Source organism: Panulirus ornatus, chromosome 6, assembly GCF_036320965.1.
Source record: "Panulirus ornatus isolate Po-2019 chromosome 6, ASM3632096v1, whole genome shotgun sequence".
NCBI lineage: Eukaryota > Metazoa > Arthropoda > Malacostraca > Decapoda > Palinuridae > Panulirus > Panulirus ornatus.
Genome location: NC_092229.1, coordinates 44,970,345 through 44,997,245, shown reverse-complemented (window position 1 = coordinate 44,997,245; position 26,901 = coordinate 44,970,345). Strand labels below are relative to the sequence as shown.

Sequence of the window (26,901 nt, the reverse complement as noted above, 5' to 3'; positions counted from 1 at the left end):
ACTCTCATTTGCCTTCTTTTTCACCTCTTGTACCTATCTCGACCTCTTGCCTCTTTCTTTTATACATCTCCCAGTCATTTGCACTATTTCCCTGCAAAAATAATCCAAATACCTCTCTCTTCTCTTTCACTAAAATAATCTTACTTCATCCCACCACTCACTACCCTTTCTAATCTGCCCACATCCCATGCTTCTCATGCCACAAGCATCTTTTGTGTAAGCCTTCACTGCTTCCCTAAATATATCCCATTCCTTCCCCACTCCCCTTACATGCTTTGTTCTCACCTTTTTCCATTCTGTACTCAGTCTCTCCTGTTACTTCCTCACACAAGTCTCCTTCCCAAGCTCACTTACTCTCACCACTCTCTTCACCCCAACATTCTCTCTTCTTTTCTGAAAACCTCTACAAACCTTCACCTCTGCCTCCACAAGATAATGATCAGACATCCCTCCAGTTGCACCCCTCAGCACATTAACATCCAAAAGTCTCTCTTTATAATAGGAGAGAAAGAATACTTCCCACGCATTCCTCACGTGTCGAAGAAAGCAACTAAAGGGGACAGGAGTGGGGGACTAGAAACCCTCCCCTCCTTGTATTTCTAACTTTCTAAAAGGGGAAACAGAAGAAGGAGTCACGCGGGGAGTGCTCATCTTCCTCGAAGGATCAGATCAGGGTGTCTAAATGTGTGTGGATGTAACCAAAATGAGAAAAACGGAGAGGTAGGTAGTATGTTTCAGGAAAGGAACCTGGATGTTTTGGCTCTGAGCGAAACAAAGCTCAAGGGTAAAGGGGAAAAGTGGTTTGGGAAAGTTTTAAGAGTAAAGCCAGGGGTTGGTGAGAGGACAAGAGCAAGGGAAGGAGTAGCACTACTCCTGAAACAGGAGTGGTGGGAGTATGTGATAGAGTGTAAGAAAGTAAACTCTCGATTGATAAACTCTAGATTGATATGGGTATAACTGAAAGTGGATGGAGAGAGATGGTTGATTATTGGTGCATATGCACCTGGGCATGAGAGGAAAGATCATGAGAGGCAAGTGTTTTGGGAGCAAGTGAGTGAGTGTGTTGGTAGTTTTGATGCACGAGACCAGGTTATAGTGATGGGTGATTTAAATGCAAAGGTGAGTAATGTGGCAGTTGAGGGAATACTTAGTGTACATGGGGTGTTCAGTGTTGAAAATGGAAATGGTGAAGAGCTTGTAGATTTGTGTGCTTAAAAAGGACTGGCAATTGGGAATATCTGGTTTAAAAAGAGAGATACACATAAGTACTCTTATGTAAGTAAAAGAGATGGCCAGAGAGCGTTATTGGATTACATGTTAATTGACAGGTGCGCAAGAGAGACTTTTGGATGTTAATGTGCCGAAAGGTGCAACTGGAGGGATGTCTGATCATTATCTTGTGGAGGCAAAGGTTAAGATTTATAGAGGTTTTCAGAAAAGAAGAGAGAATGTTGGGGTGAAGAGAGTGGTGAGAGTAAGTGAGCTTGGGAAGGGGACTTGCATGAGGAAGTACCAGGAGAGATCGAGTGCAGAATAGAAAAGATGAGAGCAAAGGATGTAAGGGAAGTGGGGGAAGAATGGGATGTATTTAGGGAAGCAGTGATGGCTTGCACAAAAGATGCTTGTGGCATGAGGAGCGTGGGAGGTGGGCAGATTAGAAAGGGTAGTGGGTGGTGGGATGAAGAAGTAAGATTATTAGTGAAAGAGAAGAGAGAGGTTTTTGGATGATTTTTGCAGGGAAATAATGCAAATGACTGGGAGATGTATAAAAAAAAAAGAGGCAGGAGGTGCAAGAGGTGAAAAAGATGGGAAATGAGAGTTGGGGTGAGAGATTATCAATAAATTTTAGGAAGAATAAAAAGATGTTTTGGAAGGAGGTAAATAAAGTGAGTAAGACAAGAGAACAAATGGGAACATCGGTGATGGGGGCTAATGGGAAGGTGATACCAAGTAGTGGTGATGTGAGAGGGAGATGAAGTGAGTATTTTGAAGGTTAGTTCAATGTGTTTGATGATAGAATGGCATATATAGGGTGTTTTGGTTGAGGTGGTGTGCAAAGTGAGAGGGTTAGGGAGAATGACTTGGTAAACAGAGAAGAGGTAATAAAAGCTTTGTGGAAGATGAAAGCTGGCAAGACGGCGGGCTTGGATGGTATTGCAGTGGAATTTATTAAAAAAAGGGGTGACTGTATTGATGACTGTTTGGTAAGGTTATTTAATGTATGTATCACTCATGGTGAGGAGCCCAAGGATTGGCAGAATGCTTGCATAGCACCATTGTACAAAGGCAAAGGGGATAAAGGTAAGTGCTCAAATTACAGAGGTATAAGCTTGTTGAGTATTCCTGGTAAATTATATGGGAGGGTATTGATTGAGAGGGTGAAGGCATTTACAGAGCATCAGATTGGGGAGGAGCAGTGTGGTTTCAGAAGTGGTAGAGGATGTGTGGATCAGGTGTTTGCTTTGAAGAATGTATGAGAGAAATACTTAGAAAAACAAATGGATCTGTATGTAGCATTTATGGATCTGAAGAAGGCACATGATAGAGTTGATAGAGATGCTCTGTGGAAGGTATTAAAAATATATGGTGTGGGAGGTAAGTTGTTAGAAGCAGGGAAAAGTTTTTATCGAGGATGTAAGGCTTGTGTACGAGTAGGAAGAGAGGAAAGTGATTGGTTCTCAGTGAATGTAGGTTTGCGGCAGGGGTGCGTGATGTCTCATGGTTGTTTAATTTGTTTATAGATGGGGTTGTTAGGGATGTGAATGCAAGAGTTTTGGAGAGAGGGGCAAGTATGCAATCTGTTGTGGATGAGAGAGCTTGGGAAGTGAGTCAGTTGTTGTTCGCTGATGATACAGCGCTGGTAGATGATTTGGGTGAGAAACTGCAGAAGCTGGTGACTGAGTTTGGTAAACTGTGTGAAAGAAGAAAGCTGAGAGTAAATGTGAATAAGAGCAAGGTTATTAGGTACAGCAGGGTTGAGGGACAAGTCAACTGGGAGGTAGGTTTGAATGGACAAAAACTGGAGGAAGTGAAGTGTTTTAGATATCTGGGAGTGGATTTGGCAGCGGATGGAACCATGGAAGTGGAAGTGAATCATAGGGTGGGGGAGGGGGCGAAAGTTCTGGTAGCGTTGAATAATGTGTGAAAGTCGAGAACGTTATCTTGGAAAGCAAAAATGGGTATGTCTGAAGGAATAGTGGTTCCAACAATGTTATATGGTTGTGAGGCATGGGCTATAGATAGAGTTGTGCAGAGGAGGGTGGATGTGCTGGAAATGAGATGTTTGAGGACAATATGTGGTGTGAGATGGTTTGATCGAGTAAGTAATGAAAGGGTAAGAGAGATGTGTGGTAATAAAAAGAGTGTGGTTGAGAGAGCAGAAGAGGGTGTTTTGAAATGGTTTGCTCACATGGAGAGAATGAGTGAGGAAAGATTCACAAAGAGAATATATGTGTCACAGGTGGAGGGAACGAGAAGTGGGAGACCAAATTGGAGGTGGAAAGATGAAGTGAAAAGGATTCTGAGTGATCCGGGCCTGAACATGCAGGAGGGTGAAAGAAGGGCAAGGAATAGAGTGAATTGGATCGATGTGGTATACCGGGGTTGATGTGCTGTCAGTGGATTCAATCAGGGCATGTGAAACGTCTGGGGTAAACCATGGAAAGCTGTGTAGGTATGTGTATTTGCGTGTGTGGATGTATGTATATACATGTGTATGGGGGTGGGTTGGGCCATTTCTTTCGTCTGTTTCCTTGCGCGACCTCGCAAACACAGGAGACAGCGACAAAGCAAAAAAAAAAAAAAAAAAAAAATATATACATATATGTGTATGCGTGTGTGGACAAGTATGTATATACAGGTGTATGTGAGTGGGTTGGGCCATTCTTTCCTCTGTTTCCTTGCACTACCTCGCTAACGTGGGAGACAGCAACAAAGTATAATATATATATATATATATATATATATATATATATATATATATATATATATATATATATATATATATATATATTCTTCTTTCAAACTATTCGCCATTTCCCGCATTAGCGAGGTAGCGTTAAGAACAGAGGACTGGGCCATTGAGGGAATACCCTCACCTGGCCCAATTCTCCGTTCCTTCTTTTGGAAAATTAAAAAAAAAAACGAGAGGGGAGGATTTCCAGCCCCCCGCTCCCTCCCCTTTTAGTCGCCTTCTACGACACGCAGGGAATACGTGGGAAGTATTCTTTCTCCCCTATCCCCAGGGATAATATATATATACATATTTTTTTTTTTTTTTTTTTTTTTTTTTTCCCCAAAAGAGGGAACAGAGAAGGGGGCCAGGTGAGGGTATTCCCTCAGGGGCCCAGTCTTCTGTTCTTAACGCTACCTCACTATCGCGGGAAATGGCGAATAGTATAAAAAAAAAAAAAAAAAATATATATATATATATATATATATATATATATATATATATATATATATATATATATATATATATATATTTTTTTTTTTTTTTTTTTTTTTTATACTTTGTCGCTGTCTCCCGCGTTTGCGAGGTAGCGCAAGGAAACAGACGAAAGAAATGGCCCAACCCCCCCCATACACACGTACATACACACGTCCACACACACAAATATACATACCTACACAGCTTTCCATGGATTACCCCGGACGCTTCACATGCCTTGATTCAATCCACTGACAGCACGTCAACCCCTGTATACCACATCGCTCCAATTCCCTCTATTCCTTGCCCTCCTTTCACCCTCCTGCATGTTCAGGCCCCGATCACACAAAATCTTTTTCACTCCATCTTTCCACCTCCAATTTGGTCTCCCTCTTCTCCTCGTTCCCTCCACCTCCGACACATATATCCTCTTGGTCAATCTTTCCTCACTCATTCTCTCCATGTGCCCAAACCATTTTAAAACACCCTCTTCTGCTCTCTCAACCACGCTCTTTTTATTTCCACACATCTCTCTTACCCTTACGTTACTTACTCGATCAAACCACCTCACACCACACATTATCCTCAAACATCTCATTTCCAGCACATCCATCCTCCTGCGCACAACTCTATCCATAGCCCACGCCTCGCAACCATACAACATTGTTGGAACTACTATTCCTTCAAACATACCCATTTTTGCTTTCCGGGATAATGTTCTCGACTTCCACACATTTTTCAAGGCTCCCAAAATTTTCGCCCCCTCCCCCACCCTATGATCCACTTCCGCTTCCATGGTTCCATCCGCTGACAGATCCACTCCCAGATATCTAAAACACTTCACTTCCTCCAGTTTTTCACCATACAAACTCACCTCCCAATTGACTTGACCCTCAACCCTACTGTACCTAATAACCTTGCTCTTATTCACATTTACTCTTAACTTTCTTCTTCCACACACTTTACCAAACTCAGTCACCAGCTTCTGCAGTTTCTCACATGAATCCGCCACCAGCGCTGTATCATCAGCGAACAACAACTGACTCACTTCCCAAGCTCTCTCATCCCCAACAGACTTCATACTTGCCCCTCTTTCCAAGACTCTTGCATTTACCTCCCTAACAACCCCATCCATAAACAAATTAAACAACCATGGAGACATCACACACCCCTGCCGCAAACCTACATTCACTGAGAACCAATCACTTTCCTCTCTTCCTACACGTACACATGCCTTACATCCTCGATAAAAACTTTTCACTGCTTCTAACAACTTGCCTCCCACACCATATATTCTTAATACCTTCCACAGAGCATCTCTATCAGCTCTATCATATGCCTTCTCCAGATCCATAAATGCTACATACAAATCCATTTGCTTTTCTAAGTATTTCTCACATACGATCTTCAAAGCAAACACCTGATCCACACATCCTCTACCACTTCTGAAACCACACTGCTCTTCCCCAATCTGATGCTCTGTACATATATATATATATATATATATATATATATATATATATATATATATATATATATATATATATATATATATATATTATTTATTTATTTTGCTTTGTAGCTGTCTCCCGCGTTAGCAAGGTAGCGCAAGGAAACAGACAAAAGAATGGCCTAACCCACCCACATACACATGTATATACATACATGTCCACACACGCAAATATACATACCTATACATCTCAACGTAAACATATATATACACACACAGACATATACATATATTCACATGTATATAATTCATACTGTCTGCCTTTATTCATTCCCATCGCCACCTCGCCACACATGGAATAACATCCCCCTCCCCCCTCATGTGTGCGAGGTAGCGCTAGGAAAAGACAACAAAGGCCCCATTCGTTTACACTCAGTCTCTAGCTGTCATGTTTTAATGCACTGAAACCACAGCTCCCTTTCCACATCCAGGCCACACACAACTTTCCATGATTTACCCCAGACACTTCACATGCCCTGGTTCAATCCATTGACAGCATGTCGACCCCAGTATACCACATCATTCCAATTCACTCTATTCCTTGCACACCTTTCACCCTCCTGCATGTTCAGGCCCCGATCACTCAAAATCTTTTTCACTCCATCTTTCCACCTCCAATTTGGTCTCCCACTTCTCCTCATTCCCTCCAACTCCGACACATATATCCTCTTGGTAAATCTTTCCTCACTCATTCTCTCCATGTGACCAAACCATTTCAAAACACCCTCTTCTGCTCTCTCAACCACACTCTTTTTATTTCCACACATCTCTCTTACCCTTACATTACTTACTCGATCAAACCACCTCACACCACATATTGTCCTCAAACATCTCATTTCCAGCACATCCACCCTCCTGCGCAAAACTCTATCCATAGCCCACGCTTCTCCTCTGTTTACCAAATCATTTTCCCTAACCCTCTCACTTTGCTCACCACCTCGACCAAAACACCCTATATCTGCCACTCTATCATCAAACACATTCAACAAACCTTGAAAATACTCACTCCATCTCCTTCTCACATCACCACTACTTGTTATCACCTCCCCATTAGCCCCCTTCACTGAAGTTCCCATTTGCTCCCTTGTCTTACGCACTTTATTTACCTCCTTCCAGAACTTCTTTTTATTCTCCCTAAAATCTAATGATACTCTCTCACCCCAACTCTCATTTGCCCTCTTTTTCACCTCTTGCACCTTTCTCTTGACCTCCTGCCTCTTTCCTTTATACATCTCCCACTCATTTGCATTTTTTACCGGCAAAAATCGTCCAAATGCCTCTCTCTTCTCTTTCACTAATCATCTTACTTCTTCATCCCACCACTCACCACCCTTTCTCATCAACCCACCTCCCACGCTTCTCATGCCACAAGCATCTTTTGCGCAAGCCATCGCTGCTTCCCTAAATACATCCCATTCCTCCCCCACTCCCCTTACTTCCTTTGTTCTCACCTTTTTCCATTCTGTACTCAGTCTCTCCTGGTACTTCCTCACACAAGTCTCCTTCCCAAGCTCACTTACTCTTACCACCCTCTTCACCTTTGCCTCCACAAGATAATGATCAGACATCCCTCCAGTTGCCCCTCTCAGCACATTAACATCCAAAAGTCTCTTTTCCATTCCATCTTTCCACCTCCAATTTGGTCTCCCACTTCTCGTTCCCTCCACCTCTGACACATATATCCTCTTGGTCAATCTTTCCTCACTCATTCTCTCCATGTGCCCAAACTATTTCAAAACACCCTCTTCTGCTCTCTCAACCACACTCTTTTTACTTCCACACATCTCTCTTACCCTTACATTACTTACTCGATCAAACCACCTCACACCACATATTGTCCTCAAACATCTCATTTCCAGCACATCCATCCTCCTCTGCACAACTCTATCCATAGCCCACGCCTCGATACCATACAACATTGTTGGAACCACTATTCCTTCAAACATACCCATTTTTGCTTTCCGAGATAATGTTCTCGACTTCCACACATTCTTCAAGGCTCCCAGGATTTTCGCCCCCTCCCCCACCCTACGATTCACTTCCGCTTCCATGGTTCCATCCGCTGCCAGATCCACTCCCAGATATCTAAAACACTTTACTTCCTCCAGTTTTTCTCCATTCAAACTTACCTCCAAACTGACTTGACCCTCAACCCTACTGTACCTAATAACCTTGCTCTTATTCACATTTACTCTCAACTTTCTTCTTTCACACACTTTACTAAACTCAGTCACCAGCTTCTGCAGTTTCTCACATGAATCAGCCACCAGCGCTGTATCATCAGCGAACAACAACTGACTCACTTCCCAAGCTCTCTCGTCCCCAACAGACTTCATACTTGCCCCTCTTTCCAAAACTCTTGCATTCACCTCCCTAACAACCCCATCCATAAACAAATTAAACAACCATGGAGACATCACACATCCCTGCCGCAAACCTACATTCACTGAGAACCAATCACTTTCCTCTCTTCCTACATGTACACATGCCTTACATCCTCGATAAAAACTTTTCACTGCTTCTAACAACTTGCCTCCCACACCATATATTCTTAGTTCCTTCCACAGAGCATCTCTATCAACTCTATCATTTGCCTTCTCCAGATCCATAAATGCTTCATACAAATCCATTTGCTTTTCTAAGTATTTCTCACATGCATTCTTTAAAGCAAACACCTGATCCACACATCCTCTACCACTTCTGAAACCTGTACATATGTTCATATGCACCTGTACATATTCATACTTGTTTGCCTTCATCCATTTCTGTTGCTACTCCACCACACAGGAAACAGCATCACTACCCCCAGCTTCAGTGAGTTAGTAACAGTAAAACATAAAAAAAGCCACATTCATTTACACTCAGTCACCCCTCCCTATAATTTTCCAGGAATATTCAACAAACTTATGCCTCTGTAGTTTGAACACTCACCTTTATCCCTGTAGCCTTTGTACAATAGCACTATGTATGCACTCCAGCAATTATCAGTCTCTTCACCATGGTTCATACATACAGTAAATATCCTTACAAGCCAATCGACAACACAGTCACCCCCTTTTCTAATAAATTCCACTGTAATACCATCCAAACCTGCCGCCTTGCCAGATTTCATCTTACGCAAAGCTTTCACTACCTCTTCTCTCCTAACTAAACCATTCTCCCTGACCCTCTCACTTTGCATACCACCCCAACCAAAACACCCTATATTTGCCACTCTATCATCAAACACATTCAACAAACCCTCAAAATACTTACTTCATCTCCTTCTCACTTCATCACTACCTGTTCTGACTTCCCTACTTGCCCCCTCCACCAATGTTCCCATTTGTTTTCTTGTCTTACACACATTATCTACCTCCTTCCAAAACATCTTTATATTCTCCCTAAAATTTAATGATACTCTCTCACACCAACTCTCATTTGCCCTCTTTTTTAACCCTTGCACCTTTATACTCGACCTCCTGCAGCTTTCTTTTATAAATCTCCTATCATTTGCACTACATCCCTGCAAGTATCATCAAAACACCTCTCTTCTCTTTCACTAACAACTTTACTTCTTCATCCAACCACTCACTACCCTTTCTAATCTGCCCACCTCCCACCTTTCTCTTGCCACATGCATCTTTTATGCAAGCCAACACTGCTTCACTAAATACATCCCATTCCTCACTCACTCCCCTCACATCATTTGCTCTCACCTTTTGCCATTCTACACTCAATCTCTCCTGGTACTTTCTCAAAAGTCTCCTTTTCAAGCTCACTTACTCTCACACCACTCTCTTCTCCCCAACATTCTCTCTTCTTTTTTGCCATTCTGCACTCAATCTCTCCTGGTACTTTCTCACAAGTCTCCTTTTCAAGCTCACTTACTCTCACACCACTCTCTTCTCCCCAACATTCTCTCTTCTTTTTTGCCATTCTGCACTCCGTCTCTCCTGGTACTTTCTCACAAGTCTCCTTTTCAAGCTCACTTACTCTCACACCACTCTCTTCTCCCCAACATTCTCTCTTCTCTTTTGAAAACTTCTACAAATCTTCACCTTCCCCTCCACAAGATAGTGATCAAACATCCCTCCAGTTGCCCCTTCCAGCACAATAACATCCAAAAGTCTCTTTTATACACCTATCAATAAACACATAATCCAGAAAAGCCCTTTGACCATCTCTCCTACTCACATACGTATACATGTGTATATCTCTCTTTTCAAACCAGGTATTTCCAATCACCAGTCTTTTTTCAGCACACCACTCCACAAGCTCTTCCCCATTTCCATTCATAACACTGAAGACCCTATGTGCACCAATTATATACCTCAACTGCCACATTACTTACTTTCATATTTACATCATCCATCTTTACATTATCCATCACTAACACCCTGTTTCATACATCAAAGCTGCTGCCATACACACTCAGCTGCTCCCAAAACATTTGCCTTTCATGATCTCTCTTCTCTTGTCCAGGTGTATAAGGATCAATAACCAACCATCTTTTATCATCCACTTTCAGTTTTACCCACATCAATCGAGAAATTTACTACCTTACATTTCATCATACACTCCTATAGTGCTACTCCTCCCTAGCTTTTGTCCTCTCACAAACCTTACACTTTACTTCTAAGACATTTCCAAACAATTCTTCCCCTTTACTCTTCAGCTTTGTTTCACTTAAGAGCCAGAACATCCAGGTTTCTTTCCTCAAACATACTACCCATCTCTCCTCTCTTCTCATCTTGGCTACATCCACATACATTAAAACACCCCAGTCTGAGCCTTCAAGGAGGAAGAACACTCCCTGCCTAGCTCCTTCTTCTGTTTCCTCTTTCAGGAATTGAAATACCAGAAAGGGAGGGTTCCAGGTCCCTGCTCCTGCCCTATTTAGCCATCTACAACACACAGAGAAAATGCAAGTGGAATTTTCTATACTACACCTTTTGTACAAACATTCAGGATGAGGGGAATTGATGGGAAATTGAGGGAAGGAAACTAAGGGATTTGTTTCTCTCTTTATAAGGAACATTCTACTCTGACTTCAACTACAATCATTTCATAAACAGGTATAGTGTTGATGAATATCATGGATATGAGAAATATTACACCTTTCACACTCCAAATAAATGAGTACATCAAGCGGCTTGCACATGAGGGAGGATACAGGAGAATATATTCTAGTGAGGAAAATACTCTAACTCTTTATGTATCATACCCAAAGAAAAAATTATGGGCATTTGTTATGCAATTTCTTCCACAAGCATGAATTCAAGGGAAAACCTCTCCAGCAAGCCTCCCTCCTCCTTACATAATCCTATGAGAATTTCCCCATATGTCACTTATCTCTTCATATTTCTTACATTATTCTTCTTCACTTACCTCATATATTGACACATCTCATAAGAGTTCCTTCTAAAAACTTACATTATTCAACCTTTATGTATTTTCCACAGAGTTGATATGCGCATGATACATAGGTCAGTGTGTGTGCACTTGTCAAGGGTACAAGAATTTTTATCTGTGCTTTCCTAATAATGAAAGTTCCCTTTATAAGTAATGAATGGTATGATATGTCAGCTGGATAGTTAAACATGGGCAGATAAAGTTAGTGCATCAATTAATGATGGTTGCTGTTTCCTAAGAGAACAAAAATTGCTGATGGCAACATCTGAAGTGTTAAGAATGGATCAAATGTAGAACAAAATCTGAATGAAATGGAGACTGAAGAATGGGCACTCAGAAAAATCAGTGGAAAAGTCATTACTAACCCATGGATCAGCAGTGTTCACTATGCAGCCTGCACAACATGAGGTCCTAACATGTCTGGCCTGTGGCCAGAGAAAAGAGGAGAAAAAATAATAGGTGATTAGATGAGAAATATTGTAAATACTAATATCCTAAACACAGAGAGTTCCTTCAATAAGTTTCGCATACCTAAACCTCTATGATGGCTGGTTGTGTCCTCCTGCCCAGTCTATAAGCAACATAGCAGATGTATATCACAAGTGTTCTGTGCTCTAAAATCCTGTACTGTGTGAAATCCCTATAATCTTTTAACAGTGAGTGCAGAATCTAGGGCCAAAAAAAAATTGTCTCGTGTTTGCAAGAGGCAACATAATAGTGTTGTTCTTTATGTGAAAGCTAATGTGACAAAGTGCACCAGAATTGGAAAATAAGCTGTCAATATAATATTGTGTGCCATCTGACATATCTCTGAGCATTGTACCCATCATTGTCAAGAATACCAATAAGATTATGGCAAATGTGAAGCTTATGACACAGTATTCTACTAGTGATGATGATCTGACAGATAATCCATGATTTGGAGACAACAAAAAGGATGCTGGCTGACAGATCGGATGATCTTTATTTTTTCATTTTTCATGCATCCATTTCACGGTCTCTAAATCATGGATTATCTGCCAGATTATCTTCACAAGTAGAACACAGTGTCATATGCTTCACATCTGCCATAATCTCATTGGTATTCTTGATAATGATGTACACAGTTGTCATATGTAAGTCGGGATAGCACACAATATTGCAGTGACATCCCACTTTCTATGGGTTCGATGTATGTACATATGTAAGATAAATGCGTTTCAAGCTAATTACAATATAACTTATGGGAAAAATAACCCTTTATACGTCATTTTGCTATGTTATGTTGATCTATATTGAGAACCCCTAGTATAAGAAAAAATACTCTAATTGTTAAAATCAGCAAAAAAGAGTAAAGATTTGATGTATTTCTGGTGTCAGATCAAGAGATATATAGAGAAACAGTATCTATCATGTATGAATACATCTTTAGTTTCTTTTGTCTTTTGAGCGTGATCAAAAATTTCCACTACCCTCATTGGCTCTTAATTTTTCTAGTGAATACTACTGCTATAAACAAGGTAAAGTCTAAAAAGGATTTAGTAAGAAAGTGACCTAACAAAAATGAAAGAAAGAAAATTGAAAAACTATAAGAGAATGGAGTACCAAATATATAATTAGTATAGGAAAGATGGTATATCAAGGTTTAAGTTACTAAAGCTGCATGGACACTTCTGACCATAAAAAAACACATATCATTAGATACCTGTGATAAACCTGCAAAATGAAGAATAAATCCCTCAGGATAAGTTATTTGAGTCTTATCTCTTTTTACTACACAAAAATATTCACTGTTTAAAAGTTCTAGTAAAGAACAAAATTGGCATACCTGTAGGAAAGTTTGAGCGTTTTTGTCCCAAGTCCTGAACTTCAAGGCTTTTATGGCTGTGTAATCTGAAAAATAAAAATAATGTTCAGTGACTATATGAGGAAATTCATGCTATCTATCTATCTACATCCTTGACGCCTGTTCCAAGTGGAACTCCCTTAAGAGGGAGGCCATGGCAATAAAGTCTCCATAACTAATGAACTCCATTACAGCTTCTTAGCCTTTAGAGCCTCTCTATAGCACATGCCTTGCAACCAAATAACGTCATTGGAACTATTATTCTTTCAAACATACGCATTTTTGCTCTCCGAGATAATGTTCTCTCCCTCCACACATTCTTCATTGCTCCCAGAACTTTTGCCATCTCCCCCATCCTGTGATTCATTTCAGTTCCCATGGTTCCACTCACTGCTAAGTCAACTTCCTGATATCTCAACCACTTCACTTCCTCCAGTTTTTCTCCATTCAAACTTACATCTCAATTAACCTGTCTCTCAACCTTTTGAACCTAATAACCTTACTCTTATTGGCATTTGCTCTCATCTTTCTCCTTTCACACAATTTTCCAAACTCAGTCACCAACTCTGCAGTTTCTCACTCGAATGTATCATCAGCGAACAACAACTGACTCGCTTCTCAGGCCCTCTCATCCCCAACAGACTGCATACTTGCCCTTCTATCTAGAACTCTTGCATTTCCCTCCCTAACCACCCCATCCATACACAAATTAAACAATCATGGGGACATCACACACCCCTGCCGCGGACCAACATTCACTGGCAACCAATCACTCTCCTCTCTTCCTACTCATACACATGCCTTACATCCGTGGTAAAAACTTTCCACTGCTTCTAGCAACTTACCTCCCACATCATATACTCTTAAGACCTTCAACAAAGCATTTCTATCAACCCTATCATATGCCTTCTCCGGATCCATAAATGCTACATATAAATCCACCTGTTTTTCTAAGCATTTCTGACACACATTCTTCAAAGCAAACACCTGATCCACACATCCTCTACCACTTTTGAAACCACACTGCTCTTCCCTAATCTGATGCTCTGTACACATATATTTATATGCATAAATGCCCATACAGGCACATATACATACATATACATATCAACATATACATACATCTTCCCTTCCTACTCATACACATACCTTACATCCTTGGTAAAAACTTTTCACTGCTTCTAGCAACTTACCTCCCACATCATATACTCTTAAGATCTTCCACAAAGCATCTCTATCAACCCTATCATATGCCTTCTCCAGATCCATAAATGCTACATATAAATCCATCTGTTTTTCTTAGTATTTCTCAAACACATTCTTCAAAGCAAACACCTGAGCCACACATCCTCTGCCACTTCTGGAACCATACTGCTCTTCCCCAATCTGATGCTCTGTACACATATATTTATATACATAAATGCCTATACATGCACATATACATACATATACATATCAACATATACATACACATACAAAGAAATATACATAAATACACATGTATATATTCATACTTGCTTGACTTCATCCATTCCTGGTGCTACCCCGCCCCACAGGAAGCAGTATTGCTACCCCCTGCTTCAGCGAGGTAGCACCAGGAAAACATCCCATTAACTCTTCAGGTTGGAATGAAACAAAGTGACTTTCGATGTGGTTTATGCAGACAGCATAAATTTAAGAGGCTGTGTGATAGCAGAGAATGTTCAAGAGATGGTGCTCCACAAATGTAAAACTCCCTCCCTGTACAGTAAAAACAGGTAACAGGTAATTACCCTGCGAAATGTGAGCTTCTCAATTTTTATCATTATCATCATACTTAACCACCATCTCCCACATTAACTAAGTAGCACAAGGAAACAGACGAGGAATGGCCCAACCCACCCACATACACATGTATATACATAAATGCCCATACATGCAAATATACATACATATACATTTCAATGTATACATACATATACATACACAGCCATATACACATGTACATATCCATACTTGCTGCCTTCATCCACTCCTGTCGCCACCCTCCCACACACAAAATAGCATCCCCCCCCCAGCAAGGAAGCCCCAGGAACAGACAAAAAGGCCACATTCATTCAAACTCAGTCTCTAACTGTTATGTGTAATGCACCAGAACCATAGCTCCCTTTCCACAGCCAGGCCCCAAAGACCTTTCCATGGTTTACCCCAGACACTTAACATGCCCTGGTTCAATCCACTGACAGCACGTTGACCCCAGTATACCACATCGTTCCAATTCACTCTGTTCCTTGCACACCTTTCACCCTCCAGTATGTTCAGGCCCGATCGCTTAAAATCTTTTTCACTCCATCCTTCCACTTCCAATTTAGTCTACTGCTTCTCCTTGTTCCCTCCACCTCTGACAAATATATCCTCTTGTCAATCTTTCCTCACTTGTTCTATCCATATATCCAAACCATTTCAACAGAACCTCTTCTGCTTTCTCAACCACACTCTTTATAATACCACACATATCTCTCTTGCCCCTTCTTTACTTATTTGATCAAACCACCTCACAGCACGTATTGTCCTCTTAACATTTCATTTCCAGCACATCGACCCTTCTCCATACAACTCTATCTATACTCCAAGCCTCGCAACCATACAACATTGTTGGAGCTACTATTCTTTCAAATATACCCATTTTTGCTCTCCAAGATAACATTCTCTCCTTCCACACATTCTTCATCACTCCAAGAACCTTCGCCTCCTCCCTAACCCTGTGACTCAATTCTGCTTCTATCGTTCCATCCACTGCAAAACTCACTCCCAGATATCTAAACACTTCACTTTCTCCAGTTTTTCTCCATTCAAACTTACCTCCCAATTAACTTGTCCCTAATGCTACCGAACAAAATAACCTTGCTCTTATTCACATTTACTCTCAACTTTCTTCTTTCACTCACTTTACCAAACTCAAGTCACCAACCTCTGCAGTTTCCCACCTGAATCAGCCACCAGTGCTGTATCATCAGCGAATAATAACTGACTCACTTCCCAAGCCCTTTCATCCACAATAGACTGCATACTTGCCCCTCTCTCCAAAACTATTACATTCACCTCCCTAACCACGCCATCCATAAACAAATTAAACAACATGGAGACATCATACACCCTTACTGCAAACCGACATTCACTGTGAACCAATCACTTTCCTCTCTTCCTACTTGTACACATGCCCTACATCCTAGATAAAAACTTTTGACTGCTTCTAGCAACTTGCCTCCCACACCATATACTCTTAATATCTTCCACAGAGCATCTCTATCAACTCTATCATATGCAGTCTCCAGATCCATAAATGCTACATACAAATCCATCTGTTTTTCTAAGTATTTCTCACATACATTCTTCAAAGCAAACACCAGATCCACACATTCTCTACCACTTCTGAAACGACACTGCTCTTCCCCAATCTGATGCTCTGCACATGCCTTCACCCTCTCAATCAATAACCTCCCATATAATTTCCCAGGAATACTCAACAAACTTATACCTCTGCAATTTGAACACTCACCTTTATCCCCTTTGCCTTTGTACAATGGCACTATGCATGCATTCCGCCAATCCTCAGGCACTTCACCGTGAGCCATACATACATTGAATATCCTCACCAACCAGCCAACAACACAGTCACCCCCTCCTTTAATAAATTCCACTGCAATACCATCCAAACCCACTGCCTTGCCGGCTTTCATCTTCTGCAAAGCTTTCACTATCTCTTCTCTGTTTAGTATACCATTCTCCCTGACCCTCTCACTTCAAACACCATCCAGACCAAAACACCCTATATCTGCCACTCTATCATCAAACACATTCAACAAACCTTCAAAATACTCACTCCATCTCCTTCTCACTTCATCACTTCTTGTTATTGCCTCCCCATTTACCCCCTTCACTGATGTTCTCATTTGTTCTTGTCTTATATACGTTATTTACCTCCTTCCAAAACATCTTTTTATTCTCCATAAAATTTAATGATACTCTCTCACCCCAAGTCTCATTTGCCCTCTTTTTCGCCTCTTGCACCTTTCTCTTGACCTCATGCCTCTTTCTTTTATACATGTCCCAGTCATTTGCACTACTTCCCTGCAAAAATCATCCAAATGCCTCTCTCTTCTCTTTTACTAACAATCTTACTTCTTCATCTAACCACTCACTACCCTTTCTAATCTGCCCACCTCCCACCTTTCTCATGCCTGGGATACGGAAGAAAGAATACCACCCATGTATTCCCTGTGTGTCTTAGCAGGCAACTGAAGGGGGCGAAAGAAGGGGCCTGGAAACCATCCCCTCCTTGTATTTCAACTTCTAAAAGGGGAAACTGAAGAAGTCAAGTGGGGAGTGATCATCCTCTTCAAAGGCTCAGACAGGGATGTTTGAATGTGAGTGCATGTAACCAAGATGAGAAGAAAGGAGAAATAGGTAGTATGTTTCAGGAAACAAACCTGGGTGTTCTGGCTCTGAGTGAAATGAAGCTCAAGGGTAAAGGAGAAGAATGCTTTGGAAAAGTTATAGGAGTAAAGTCAGGGGTTATTGAAACAACGAGAGCTAAGGAAGGTTTAGCACTACTTCTGAAGCAGAAGTTGTGGGAGTATGTGATAGAATGTAAGAAAGTGAATTCTGGATTGATGTGGGTAAAACTGAAAGTGGATGAAGTGAGATGGGTGATTATAAGTGTTTGTGTCTCTGGTCATGAGAAGAAAGATCATGAGAGTGCTTTGAAAGCATCTGAGTGAATATGTCAGCATCTTTGGTGCAGGAGACTGGGTATTAGTGATGGGTGATTTAAATGCAAAGGTGAGTAATGTGGCAGTTGAGGGTATAATTGGTGTACATGTGTTGGAAATGGTGAAGAGCTTGTGGATTTGTGTGCTAAAAAAGACTGGTGATTGGGAATACCCGGGTTAAAGGGTTAAAGAGAGATAAAAATAAGTATACATATGTGAGTCCCTGGGGATAGGGGAGAAAGAATACTTCCCACGCATTCCTCACGTGTCATAGAAGGCAACTAAAGGGGATGGGAGTGAGGGTCTAGAAACACTCCCCTCCTTGTATTTTAACTTTCTAAAAGGGGAAACAGAAGATGGAGTCATGCGGAGAGTGCTCATCCTCCTCAAAGGCTCAGATTGGGGCGTCTACATGTGTGTGGATGTAACCAAGATGAGAATAAAGAAAAAATGAGAGATAGGTAGTATGTTTGAGGAAAGGGACCTGGATGTTTTGGCTCTGAGTGAAACAAAGCTCAAGGGAAAAGGGGAAGGGTGGTTTGGGAATGTTTTGGGAGTAAAGTCAGGGGTTGGTGAGAGGACAAGAGCAAGGGAAGGAGTAGCACTACTCCTGAAACAGGAGTGGTGGGAGTATGTGATATGGTAAGGAAGTAAACTCTAGATTGATATGGGTAAAACTGAAAGTGGATGGAGAGAGATGGGTGATTATTGGTGCATATGCACCTGGACATGAGAAGAAAGATCATGAGAGGCAAGTGTTTTGGGAGCAGCTGAGTGAGTGTGTTAGTAGTTTTGATGCATGAGACCGGGTTATAGTGATGGGTGATTTAAAGGCAAAGGTGAATAATATGGCAGTTGAGGGAATAATTGGTGTATATGGGGTGTTCAGCGTTGTAAATGGAAATGGTGAAGAGCTTGTAGAGTTGTGTGCTGAAAAAGCATCTGGGGTAAACCATAGAAAGTTTTGTGGGGCATGGATGTGGAAAGGGAGCTGTGGTTTCAGTACATTATACATGACAGCTAGAGACTGAGTGTGTACGAATGTGGCCTTTGTTGTCTTTTCCTGGCACTACCTCACGCGCATGTGTGGGGAGGGGGTTGTCATTTCATGTGTGGCGGGGTGGTGACGGGAATGAATAAAGGCAGCAAGTATGACTTATGTACATGTGTATACATGTATATATCTGTGTATGTATATATATATGTATACAATGAAATGTATAGGTATGTATATGTGCGTGTGTGGACATGTATGTACAAACCTGTGTATGTGGGTGGGTTGGGCCATTCTTTTGTCTGTTTCCTTGCGCTACCTCGTGGATGCAGGAGACAGCGACAAAGTTTAAAAAAAAAAAAAATGTGAGTATAAGAGATGGTCAAAGGGCATTATCAGATTATGTGTTAATTGATAGGTGTGTAAGAGAGACTTCTGAAAGGGGCAGCTGGTGGGATGTCTGATCACTATCTTGTGGAGGCAAACGTGAAGATCTGTAGAGGTTTTCAAAAAAGAAGAAAATATGTAAAGAAGAGAGTGGTGAGAGTTAGAGAGCTTGGAAAGGAGACTTAGGTGAGGAGAGACTGAGCATAGAATGGCAAAAGGTGAGAGCAAATGACGTCAGGGGAGTGGGTGAAGAATGGGATGTATTTAGGGAAGTAGTGATGATGTACAAAAGATGCATGTGGCATGAGAAAGATGGGAGGTGTGCAGATTAAAGAGGGTAGTAAGTGGTGGGATGAAGAAATAAAGTTGTTAGTGAAAAAGAAAAGAGGGGCATTTGGACGATACTTACAAGGAAGCAGTGCAAACGACTGGGAGATGTATAAAAGAAAGTAGCAGGAGGTCAAGAGAGACATGCATGAATTGAAGAAGAGGGCAAATGAGAGTTGGGGAGAGAGAGTCTCTTTAAAGTTTAGGGACAATAAAAAAGATGTTTTGGAAGGACGTAAATAATGTGTGAAAGACAAGAGAACAGATGGGAACATCAGTGAAGGGGACAAGTGGGGAAGTGACAACAGGTAGTGATGAAGTGAGAGGGAGATAGAGTGGGTATTTTCAAAGTTTGTTGAATATGTTTGATGACAGAGTGGCAGATGTTGGATCTTTTGATCTGGGTGATGTGCAAGGTGAGAGGGTCAAGGAGAATGGTTTGGTTAAGAAAGAAGAGGTGGTGTACACCATGTGGAAGATGAAAGCTAGCAAGGCAGTGGGTTTGGATGGTACTGCAGATGAATTTATTAAGAAAAAGGGTGACTGTGTTGTTGACTGGTTGCTAAGGATATTCAATGAATGTATGGATCATGGTGAAGTACCTGAGGATTGGTGGAATGCACGTATAGTGAGTGTCTTGTACAAAGGCAAAGGGAATAAAGGTGAATGTTCAAACTACAGAGGCATATGTTTGTTGAGTATTCCTGGAAAATTGTATGGGAGGGTATAGAATGAGAGGGTGAAGGCATGTACAAACCATCAGACTGGGGAGGACCAGTGTCTTTCAAAATGGAAGAGGATGTGTGGATCAGGTATTTGCTTTGAAGAATGTGTGGGAGAAATACTTAGAAAAACAGATGGAGTTGTATGTGGCATTTATGGATCTGGAGAACGCATATGACAGGATTGATAGAGATGCTTTATGGAAAGTCTTAAGAGTTTATGGTGTGGGAGATAAGCTGTCAGAAGTAGTGGAAAGTTTTTATCAAGGATATATGGCATGCGTACGAGTGGGAAGAAGGGAGAGTGATTGGTTCCCGGTGAAGGTCGGTTTGTGGAAGGGGTGTGTGATGTCTCCATGGTTCTTTAATTTGTTTATGGATGGGGTGGTTAGGGAGGTAAATGCAACAGTTTTGGAGAGACGGGCAAGTATGTAGTCTGTTGGGGATGAGGGGGCCTAGGAAGCGAGTCAGATGTTGTTTGCCGACGAAACAGCTCTAGTGGTGGATTCGAGTGAGAAGTCCGGAAGCTGGTGACTGAAATTGGAAAAGTGTGTGAAAGGGGAAAGTTGAGAGTAAATGTGAATAAGAGCAAGGTTATTAAGTTCAGTAGGGTTGAGGGACAAGTTAATTGGGAGTGGACTTAGCAGCGAATGGAACCATGGAAGTGGGAGTGAGTCACAGGGTAGGGGAGGGGGTGAAGGTTTTGGGAGCAATGAAGAATGTGTGGAAGGAGAGAACGTTATCTCCGAGAGTGAAAATGGGTATGTTTGAAGGAACAGTTGTTCCAACAATATTATAAGGTTGCAAGGTATGGGCTTATAGATAGGGTTGTATGGAAGAGGGTGGATGCATTGGAAATGAAATGTTTTAGGACAATATGTGGTGTGAGGTGGTTTGATCGAGTAAATAATGAAAGGGTAAGAGAGATGTTTGGTAATAAAAAGTGTGGGGTTGAGAGAGCAGAAGAGGGTGTGTTGAAATGATTTGGACATATGGAGAGAATGAGTGAAGTGAGGCTGACAAAGAGGACATATAGGTCAGAGGTGGAGGGAACATGGAGAAACAGGAGACCTAAATGGAGGTGGAAGGATGGAGTGAAAAAGATTTTGAGCATTCGGGGCCTGAACATACAGGAGGGTGAGAGGTGTGCAAGGAATAGAGTAAACTGGAACAATGTGTTATACCAGGGTCAACTTGCTGTCAATGGACAGAACAAGGGCATGTGAAATGTCTGGGGTAAACCAAGGAAAGGTCTGTGTTGCCTGGATGTGGATTGGGAGCTGTGGTTTCAGTGCATTAAACATGACAGTAGAGATTGAGTGTGAATGAATGTGGTTTTTTAAGTCTGTTTTCCTGGAGCCAACAGCTGAAGCAGGGGGCAGCGATGCTGTTTTCCTGTGAGGCAGGGTAGCACCTGCAATGGATGAAGGTAAGCAATTATGAAAATGCACATGTGTATATATGCATATGTCTGAGTATGTGTATGTACATGCCTTCACCCTCTCAATCAATACCCTCCCATATAATTTACCAGGAATACTCAACAAACTTATACCTCTGTAATGTGAGCACTCACCTTTATCCCCTTTGCCTTTGCACAATGGCACTATGCAAGCATTCCACCAATCCTCAGGCACCTCACCATGAGTCATACATACATCAAATAACGTTACCAACTAATCAACAACACACTCACCCCCTTTTTTAACAAATTCCACTGCAGTACCATCCAAATCCACTGCTTTGCTGCCTTTCATCTTCCGCAAAGCTTTTACTACATCTTCTCTGTTTACCAAATCATTCTCCCTAACCCTCTCACTTTGCACACCACCTCGACCAAAACATCCTATATCTGCTACTCTATCATCAAACACATTCAACAAACCTTCAAAATACTCACTCCATCTCCTTCTCACATCACCACTACTTGTTATCACCTCCCCATTAGCCCCCTTCACTGATGTTCCCATTTGTTCCCTTGTCTTACACACTTTATTTACCTCCTGCCAAAACATTTTTTTATTCTCCCTAAAATTTAATGATACTCTCTCACCCCAACTCATTTGCCCTATTTTTCACTTCTTGCCCCTCTCTCTTCACCTCCTGCCTCTTTCTTTTATACTCTCACCCCAACTCTCATTTGCCCTATTTTTCACTTCTTGCACCTTGCTCTTCACCTCCTGCCTCGTTCTTTTATACATCTCCCACTCATTTGCATTATTTCCTTGCAAAAATCGTCCAAATGCCTCTCTCTTCTCTTTCACTAATAATCTTAATTCTTCATCCCACTACTCACTACCCTTTCTAATCTGCCCACCTCCCACGTTTCTCATGCCACAAGCATCTTTTGCGCAGTCCATCACTACTTCCCTAAATACATCCCATTCCTCCCCCACTCCCCTAACATCCTTTGTCCTCACCTTTTTCCATTCTGTACTCAGTCTCTCCTGGTACTTCCTCACACAAGTCTCCTTCCCAAGCTCACTTACTCTCACCACTCTCTTCACCCCAACAGTCTCTCTTCTTTTCTGAAAACCTCAACAAATCTTCACCTTCGCCTCCACAAGATAATGATCAGACATCCCTCCAGTTGCACCTCTCAGCATATTAACATCCAAAAGTCTCTCTTTCACCTGAATCAGCCACAAGTGCTGTATCATCAGCGAACAACAACTGACTCACTTCCCAATTCTCTCATCCACAACAGACTTAATACTTGCCCCTCCCTCCAAAACTCTTGCATTCACCTCCCTATCAACTCCATCCGTAAACAAATTAAACAACCATGGAGACATCATGCACCCCTGCCACAAACCGACATTCAAATTACAGAGGTATAAGTTTGTTGAGTATTCCTGGTAAGTTGTATGGGAGGGTATTGATTGAGAGGGTGAAGGCATGTACAGAGCATCAGATTGGGGAAGAGCAGTGTGGTTTCAGAAGTGGTAGAGGATGTGTGGATCAAGTGTTTGCTTTGAAGAATGTATGTGAGAAATACTTAGAAAAGCAAATGGATTTGTATGTAGCATTTATGGATCTGGAGAAGGCATATGGTAGAGTTGATAGAGATGCTCTGTGGAAGGTATTAAGAATATATGGTGTGGGTGGCAAGTTGTTAGAAGCAGTGAAAAGTTTTTATCGAGGATGTAAGGCATGTGTACGTGTAGGAAGAGAGGAAAGTGATTGGTTCTAAGTGAATGTAGGTTTGCAGCAGGGGTGTGTGATGTCTCCATGGTTGTTTAATTTGTTTATGGATGGGGTTGTTAGGGAGGTGAATGCAAGAGTTTTGGAAAGAGGGGCAAGAATGAAGTTTGTTATGGATGAGAGAGCTTGGGAAGTGTAGTCAGTTGTTGTTCACTGATGATACAGCGCTGGTGGCTGATTCATGTGAGAAACTGCAGAAGCTGGTGACTGAGTTTGGTAAAGTGTGTGAAAGAAGAAAGTTAAGAGTAAATGTGAATAAGAGCAAGGTTATTAGGTACAGTAGGGTTGAGGGTCAAGTCAATTGGGAGGTAAGTTTGAATGGAGAAAAACTGGAGGAAGTAAAGTGTTTTAGATATCTGGGAGTGGATCTGGCAGCAGATGGAACCATGGAAGCGGAAGTGAATCATAGGGTGGGGGAGGGGGCGAAAACCCTGGGAGCCTTGAAGAATGTGTGGAAGTCGAGAACATTATCTCGGAAAGCAAAAATGGGTATGTTTGAAGGAATAGTGGTTCCAACAATGTTGTATGGTTGCGAGGCATGGGCTATGGATAGAGTTGTGCGAAGGATGGTGGATGTGCTGGAAATGAGATGTTTGAGGACAATGTGTGGTGTGAGGTGGTTTGTTCGAGTAAGTAATGTAAGGGTAAGAGAGATGTGTGGAAATAAAAAGAGCGTGGTTGAGAGGGCAGAAGAGGGTGTTTTGAAATGGTTTGGGCACATGGAGAGAATGAGTGAGGAAAGATTGACCAAGAGGATATATGTGTCGGAGGTGGAGGGAACAAGGAGAAGTGGGAGACCAAATTGGAGGTGAAAAGATGGAGTGAAAAAGATTTTGAGTGATCGGGGCCTGAACATGCAAGAGGGTGAAAGGCGGGCAAGGAATAGAGTGAATTGGATCGATGTGGTATACCGGGGTTGACGTGCTGTCAGTGGATTGAATCAGGGCATGTGAAGCGTCTGGGGTAAACCATGGAAAGCTGTGTGGGGCCTGGATGTGGAAAGGGAGCTGTGGTTTCGGGCATTATTGCATGACAGCTAGAGACTGAGTGTGAACGAATGAGGCCTTTGTTGTCTTTTCCTAGCGCTACCCCGCACACATGAGGGGGGAGGGGGATGGTATTCCATGTGTGGCAAGGTGGCGATGGGAATGAATAAAGGCAGACAATGTGAATTGTGTTGCATGGGTATATATGTATGTGTCTGTGTGTGTATATATATGTGTACATTGAGATGTATAGGTATGTATATTTGCGTGTGTGGACGTGTGTGTGTATATACATGTGTTGTAAATGGAAATGGTGAAGAGCTTGCAGATTTATGTGCTGAAAAAGGACTGGTGATTGGGAATACCTGGTTTAAAAAGCGAGATATACATAAGTATACGTATGTAAGTAGGAGAGATGGCCAGAGAGCGTTATTGGATTACGTGTTAATTGACAGGCGCGTGAAAGAGAGACTTTTGGATGTTAATGTGCTGAGAGGTGCAACTTGAGGGATGTCTGATCATTATCTTGTGGAGGGAAAGGTGAAGATTTGTATGGGTTTTCAGAAAAGAAGAGTGAATGTTGGGGTGAAGAGGGTGGTGAGAGTAAGTGAGCTTGGGAAGGAGACTTGTGTGAGGAAGTACCAGGAGAGACTGAGTACAGAATGGAAAAAGGTGAGAACAATGGAAGTAAGGAGAGTGGGGGAGGAATGGGATGTATTTAGGGAATCAGTGATTGATTGCGCAAAAGATGCTTGTGGCATGAGAAGAGTGGGAGATGGGTTGATTAGAAAGGGTAGTGAGTGGTGGAATGAAGAAGTAAGATTATTAGTGAAAGAGAAGAGAGAGGCATTTGGATGATTTTTGCAGGGAAAAAATGCAATTAAGTGGGAGATGTATAAAAGAAAGAGACAGGAGGTCAAGAGAAAGGTGCAAGAGGTGAAAAAGAGGGCAAATGAGAGTTGGGGTGAGAGAGTATCATTAAATTATAGGGAGAATAAAAAGATGTTCTGGAAGGTGGTAAATAAAGTGCGTAAGACAAGGGAGCAAATGGGAACTTCAGTGAAGGGCGCTAATGGGGAGGTGATAACAAGTAGTGGTGATGTGAGAAGAAGATGGAGTGAGTATTTTGAAGGTTTGTTGAATGTGTTTGATGATATAGTGGCAGATATAGGGTGTTTTGGTCGAGGTGGTGTGCAAAGTGAGAGGGTTAGGGAAAATAATTTGGTAAACAGAGAAGAGGTAGTAAAAGCTTTGCGGAAGATGAAAGCCGGCAAGGCAGCAGGCTTGGATGGTACTGCAGTGGAATTTATTAAAAAAGGGGGTGACTGTATTGTTGACTGGTTGGTAAGGTTATTTAATGTTTGTATGACTCATGGTGAGGTGCCTGAGGATTGGAGGAACGCGTGCATAGTGCCATTGTACAAAGGCAAAGGGGATAAGAGTGAGTGCTCAAATTACAGAGGTATAAGTTTGTTGAGTATTCCTGGTAAATTATATTGGAGGGTATTGATTGAGAGGGTGAAGGCATGTACAGAGCATCAGATTGGGGAAGAGCAGTGTGGTTTCAGAAGTGGTAGAGGATGTGTGGATCAGGTGTTTGCTTTGAAGAATGTATGTGAGAAACACTTAGAAAAGCAAATGGATTTGTATGTAGCATTTATGGATCTGGAGAAGGCATTTGATAGAGTTGATAGAGATGCTCTGTGGAAGGTATTAAGAATATATGGTGTGGGAGGCAAGTTGTTAGAAGCAGTGAAAAGTTTTTATCAAGGATGTAAGGCATGTGTACATGTAGGAAGAGAGGAAAGTGATTGGTTCTCAGTGAATGTAGGTTTGCGGCAGGGGTGTGTGATGTCTCCATGGTTGTTTAATTTGTTTATGGATGGGGTTGTTAGGGAGGTGAATGCAAGAGTTTTGGAAAGAGGGACAAGTATGAAGTCTGTTGTGGATGAGAGAGCTTGGGAAGTGAGTCAGTTGTTGTTTGCTGATGATACAGCGCTGGTGGCTGATTCATGTGAGAAACTGCAGAAGCTGGTGACTGAGTTTGGTAAAGTGTGTGAAAGAAGAAAGTTAAGAGTAAATGTGAATAAGAGCAAGGTTATTAGGTACAGTAGGGTTGAGGGTCAAGTCAATTGGGAGGTAAGTTTGAATGGAGAAAAACTGGAGGAAGTAAAGTGTTTTAGATATCTGGGAGTGGATCTGGCAGCAGATGGAACCATGGAAGCAGAAGTGAATCATAGGGTGGGGGAGGGGGCGAAAATCCTGGGAGCCTTGAAGAATGTGTGGAAGTCAAGAACATTATTTCGGAAAGCTAAATTGGGTATGTTTGAAGGAATAGTGGTTCCAACAATGTTGTATGGTTGTGAGGCGTG

The 26,901-nt window shown here is 41.8% G+C and overlaps 1 protein-coding gene across 4 annotated transcripts in view; it reads right to left on the bottom strand.

The window, feature by feature from the left end:
• The window catches only part of LOC139749181 (protein unc-13 homolog 4B-like), a 407,928-nt gene that overhangs the window by 10,814 nt on the left and 370,213 nt on the right, over positions 1–26,901 (bottom strand). For 3 of the 4 annotated variants that reach the window (XR_011712899.1, XM_071662843.1, XM_071662844.1), the window contains exon 22: positions 13,141–13,205. Coding sequence is in view for 3 of the 4 variants with exons in the window: in XM_071662843.1 (XP_071518944.1) it covers positions 13,141–13,205 (65 nt within the window). In the remaining variant the exon portion in view is untranslated. Of the gene's footprint in view, positions 1–11,698; positions 11,759–13,140; positions 13,206–26,901 lie in introns of all 4 variants that reach the window. The other variant, XM_071662842.1, reaches the window with a different exon arrangement.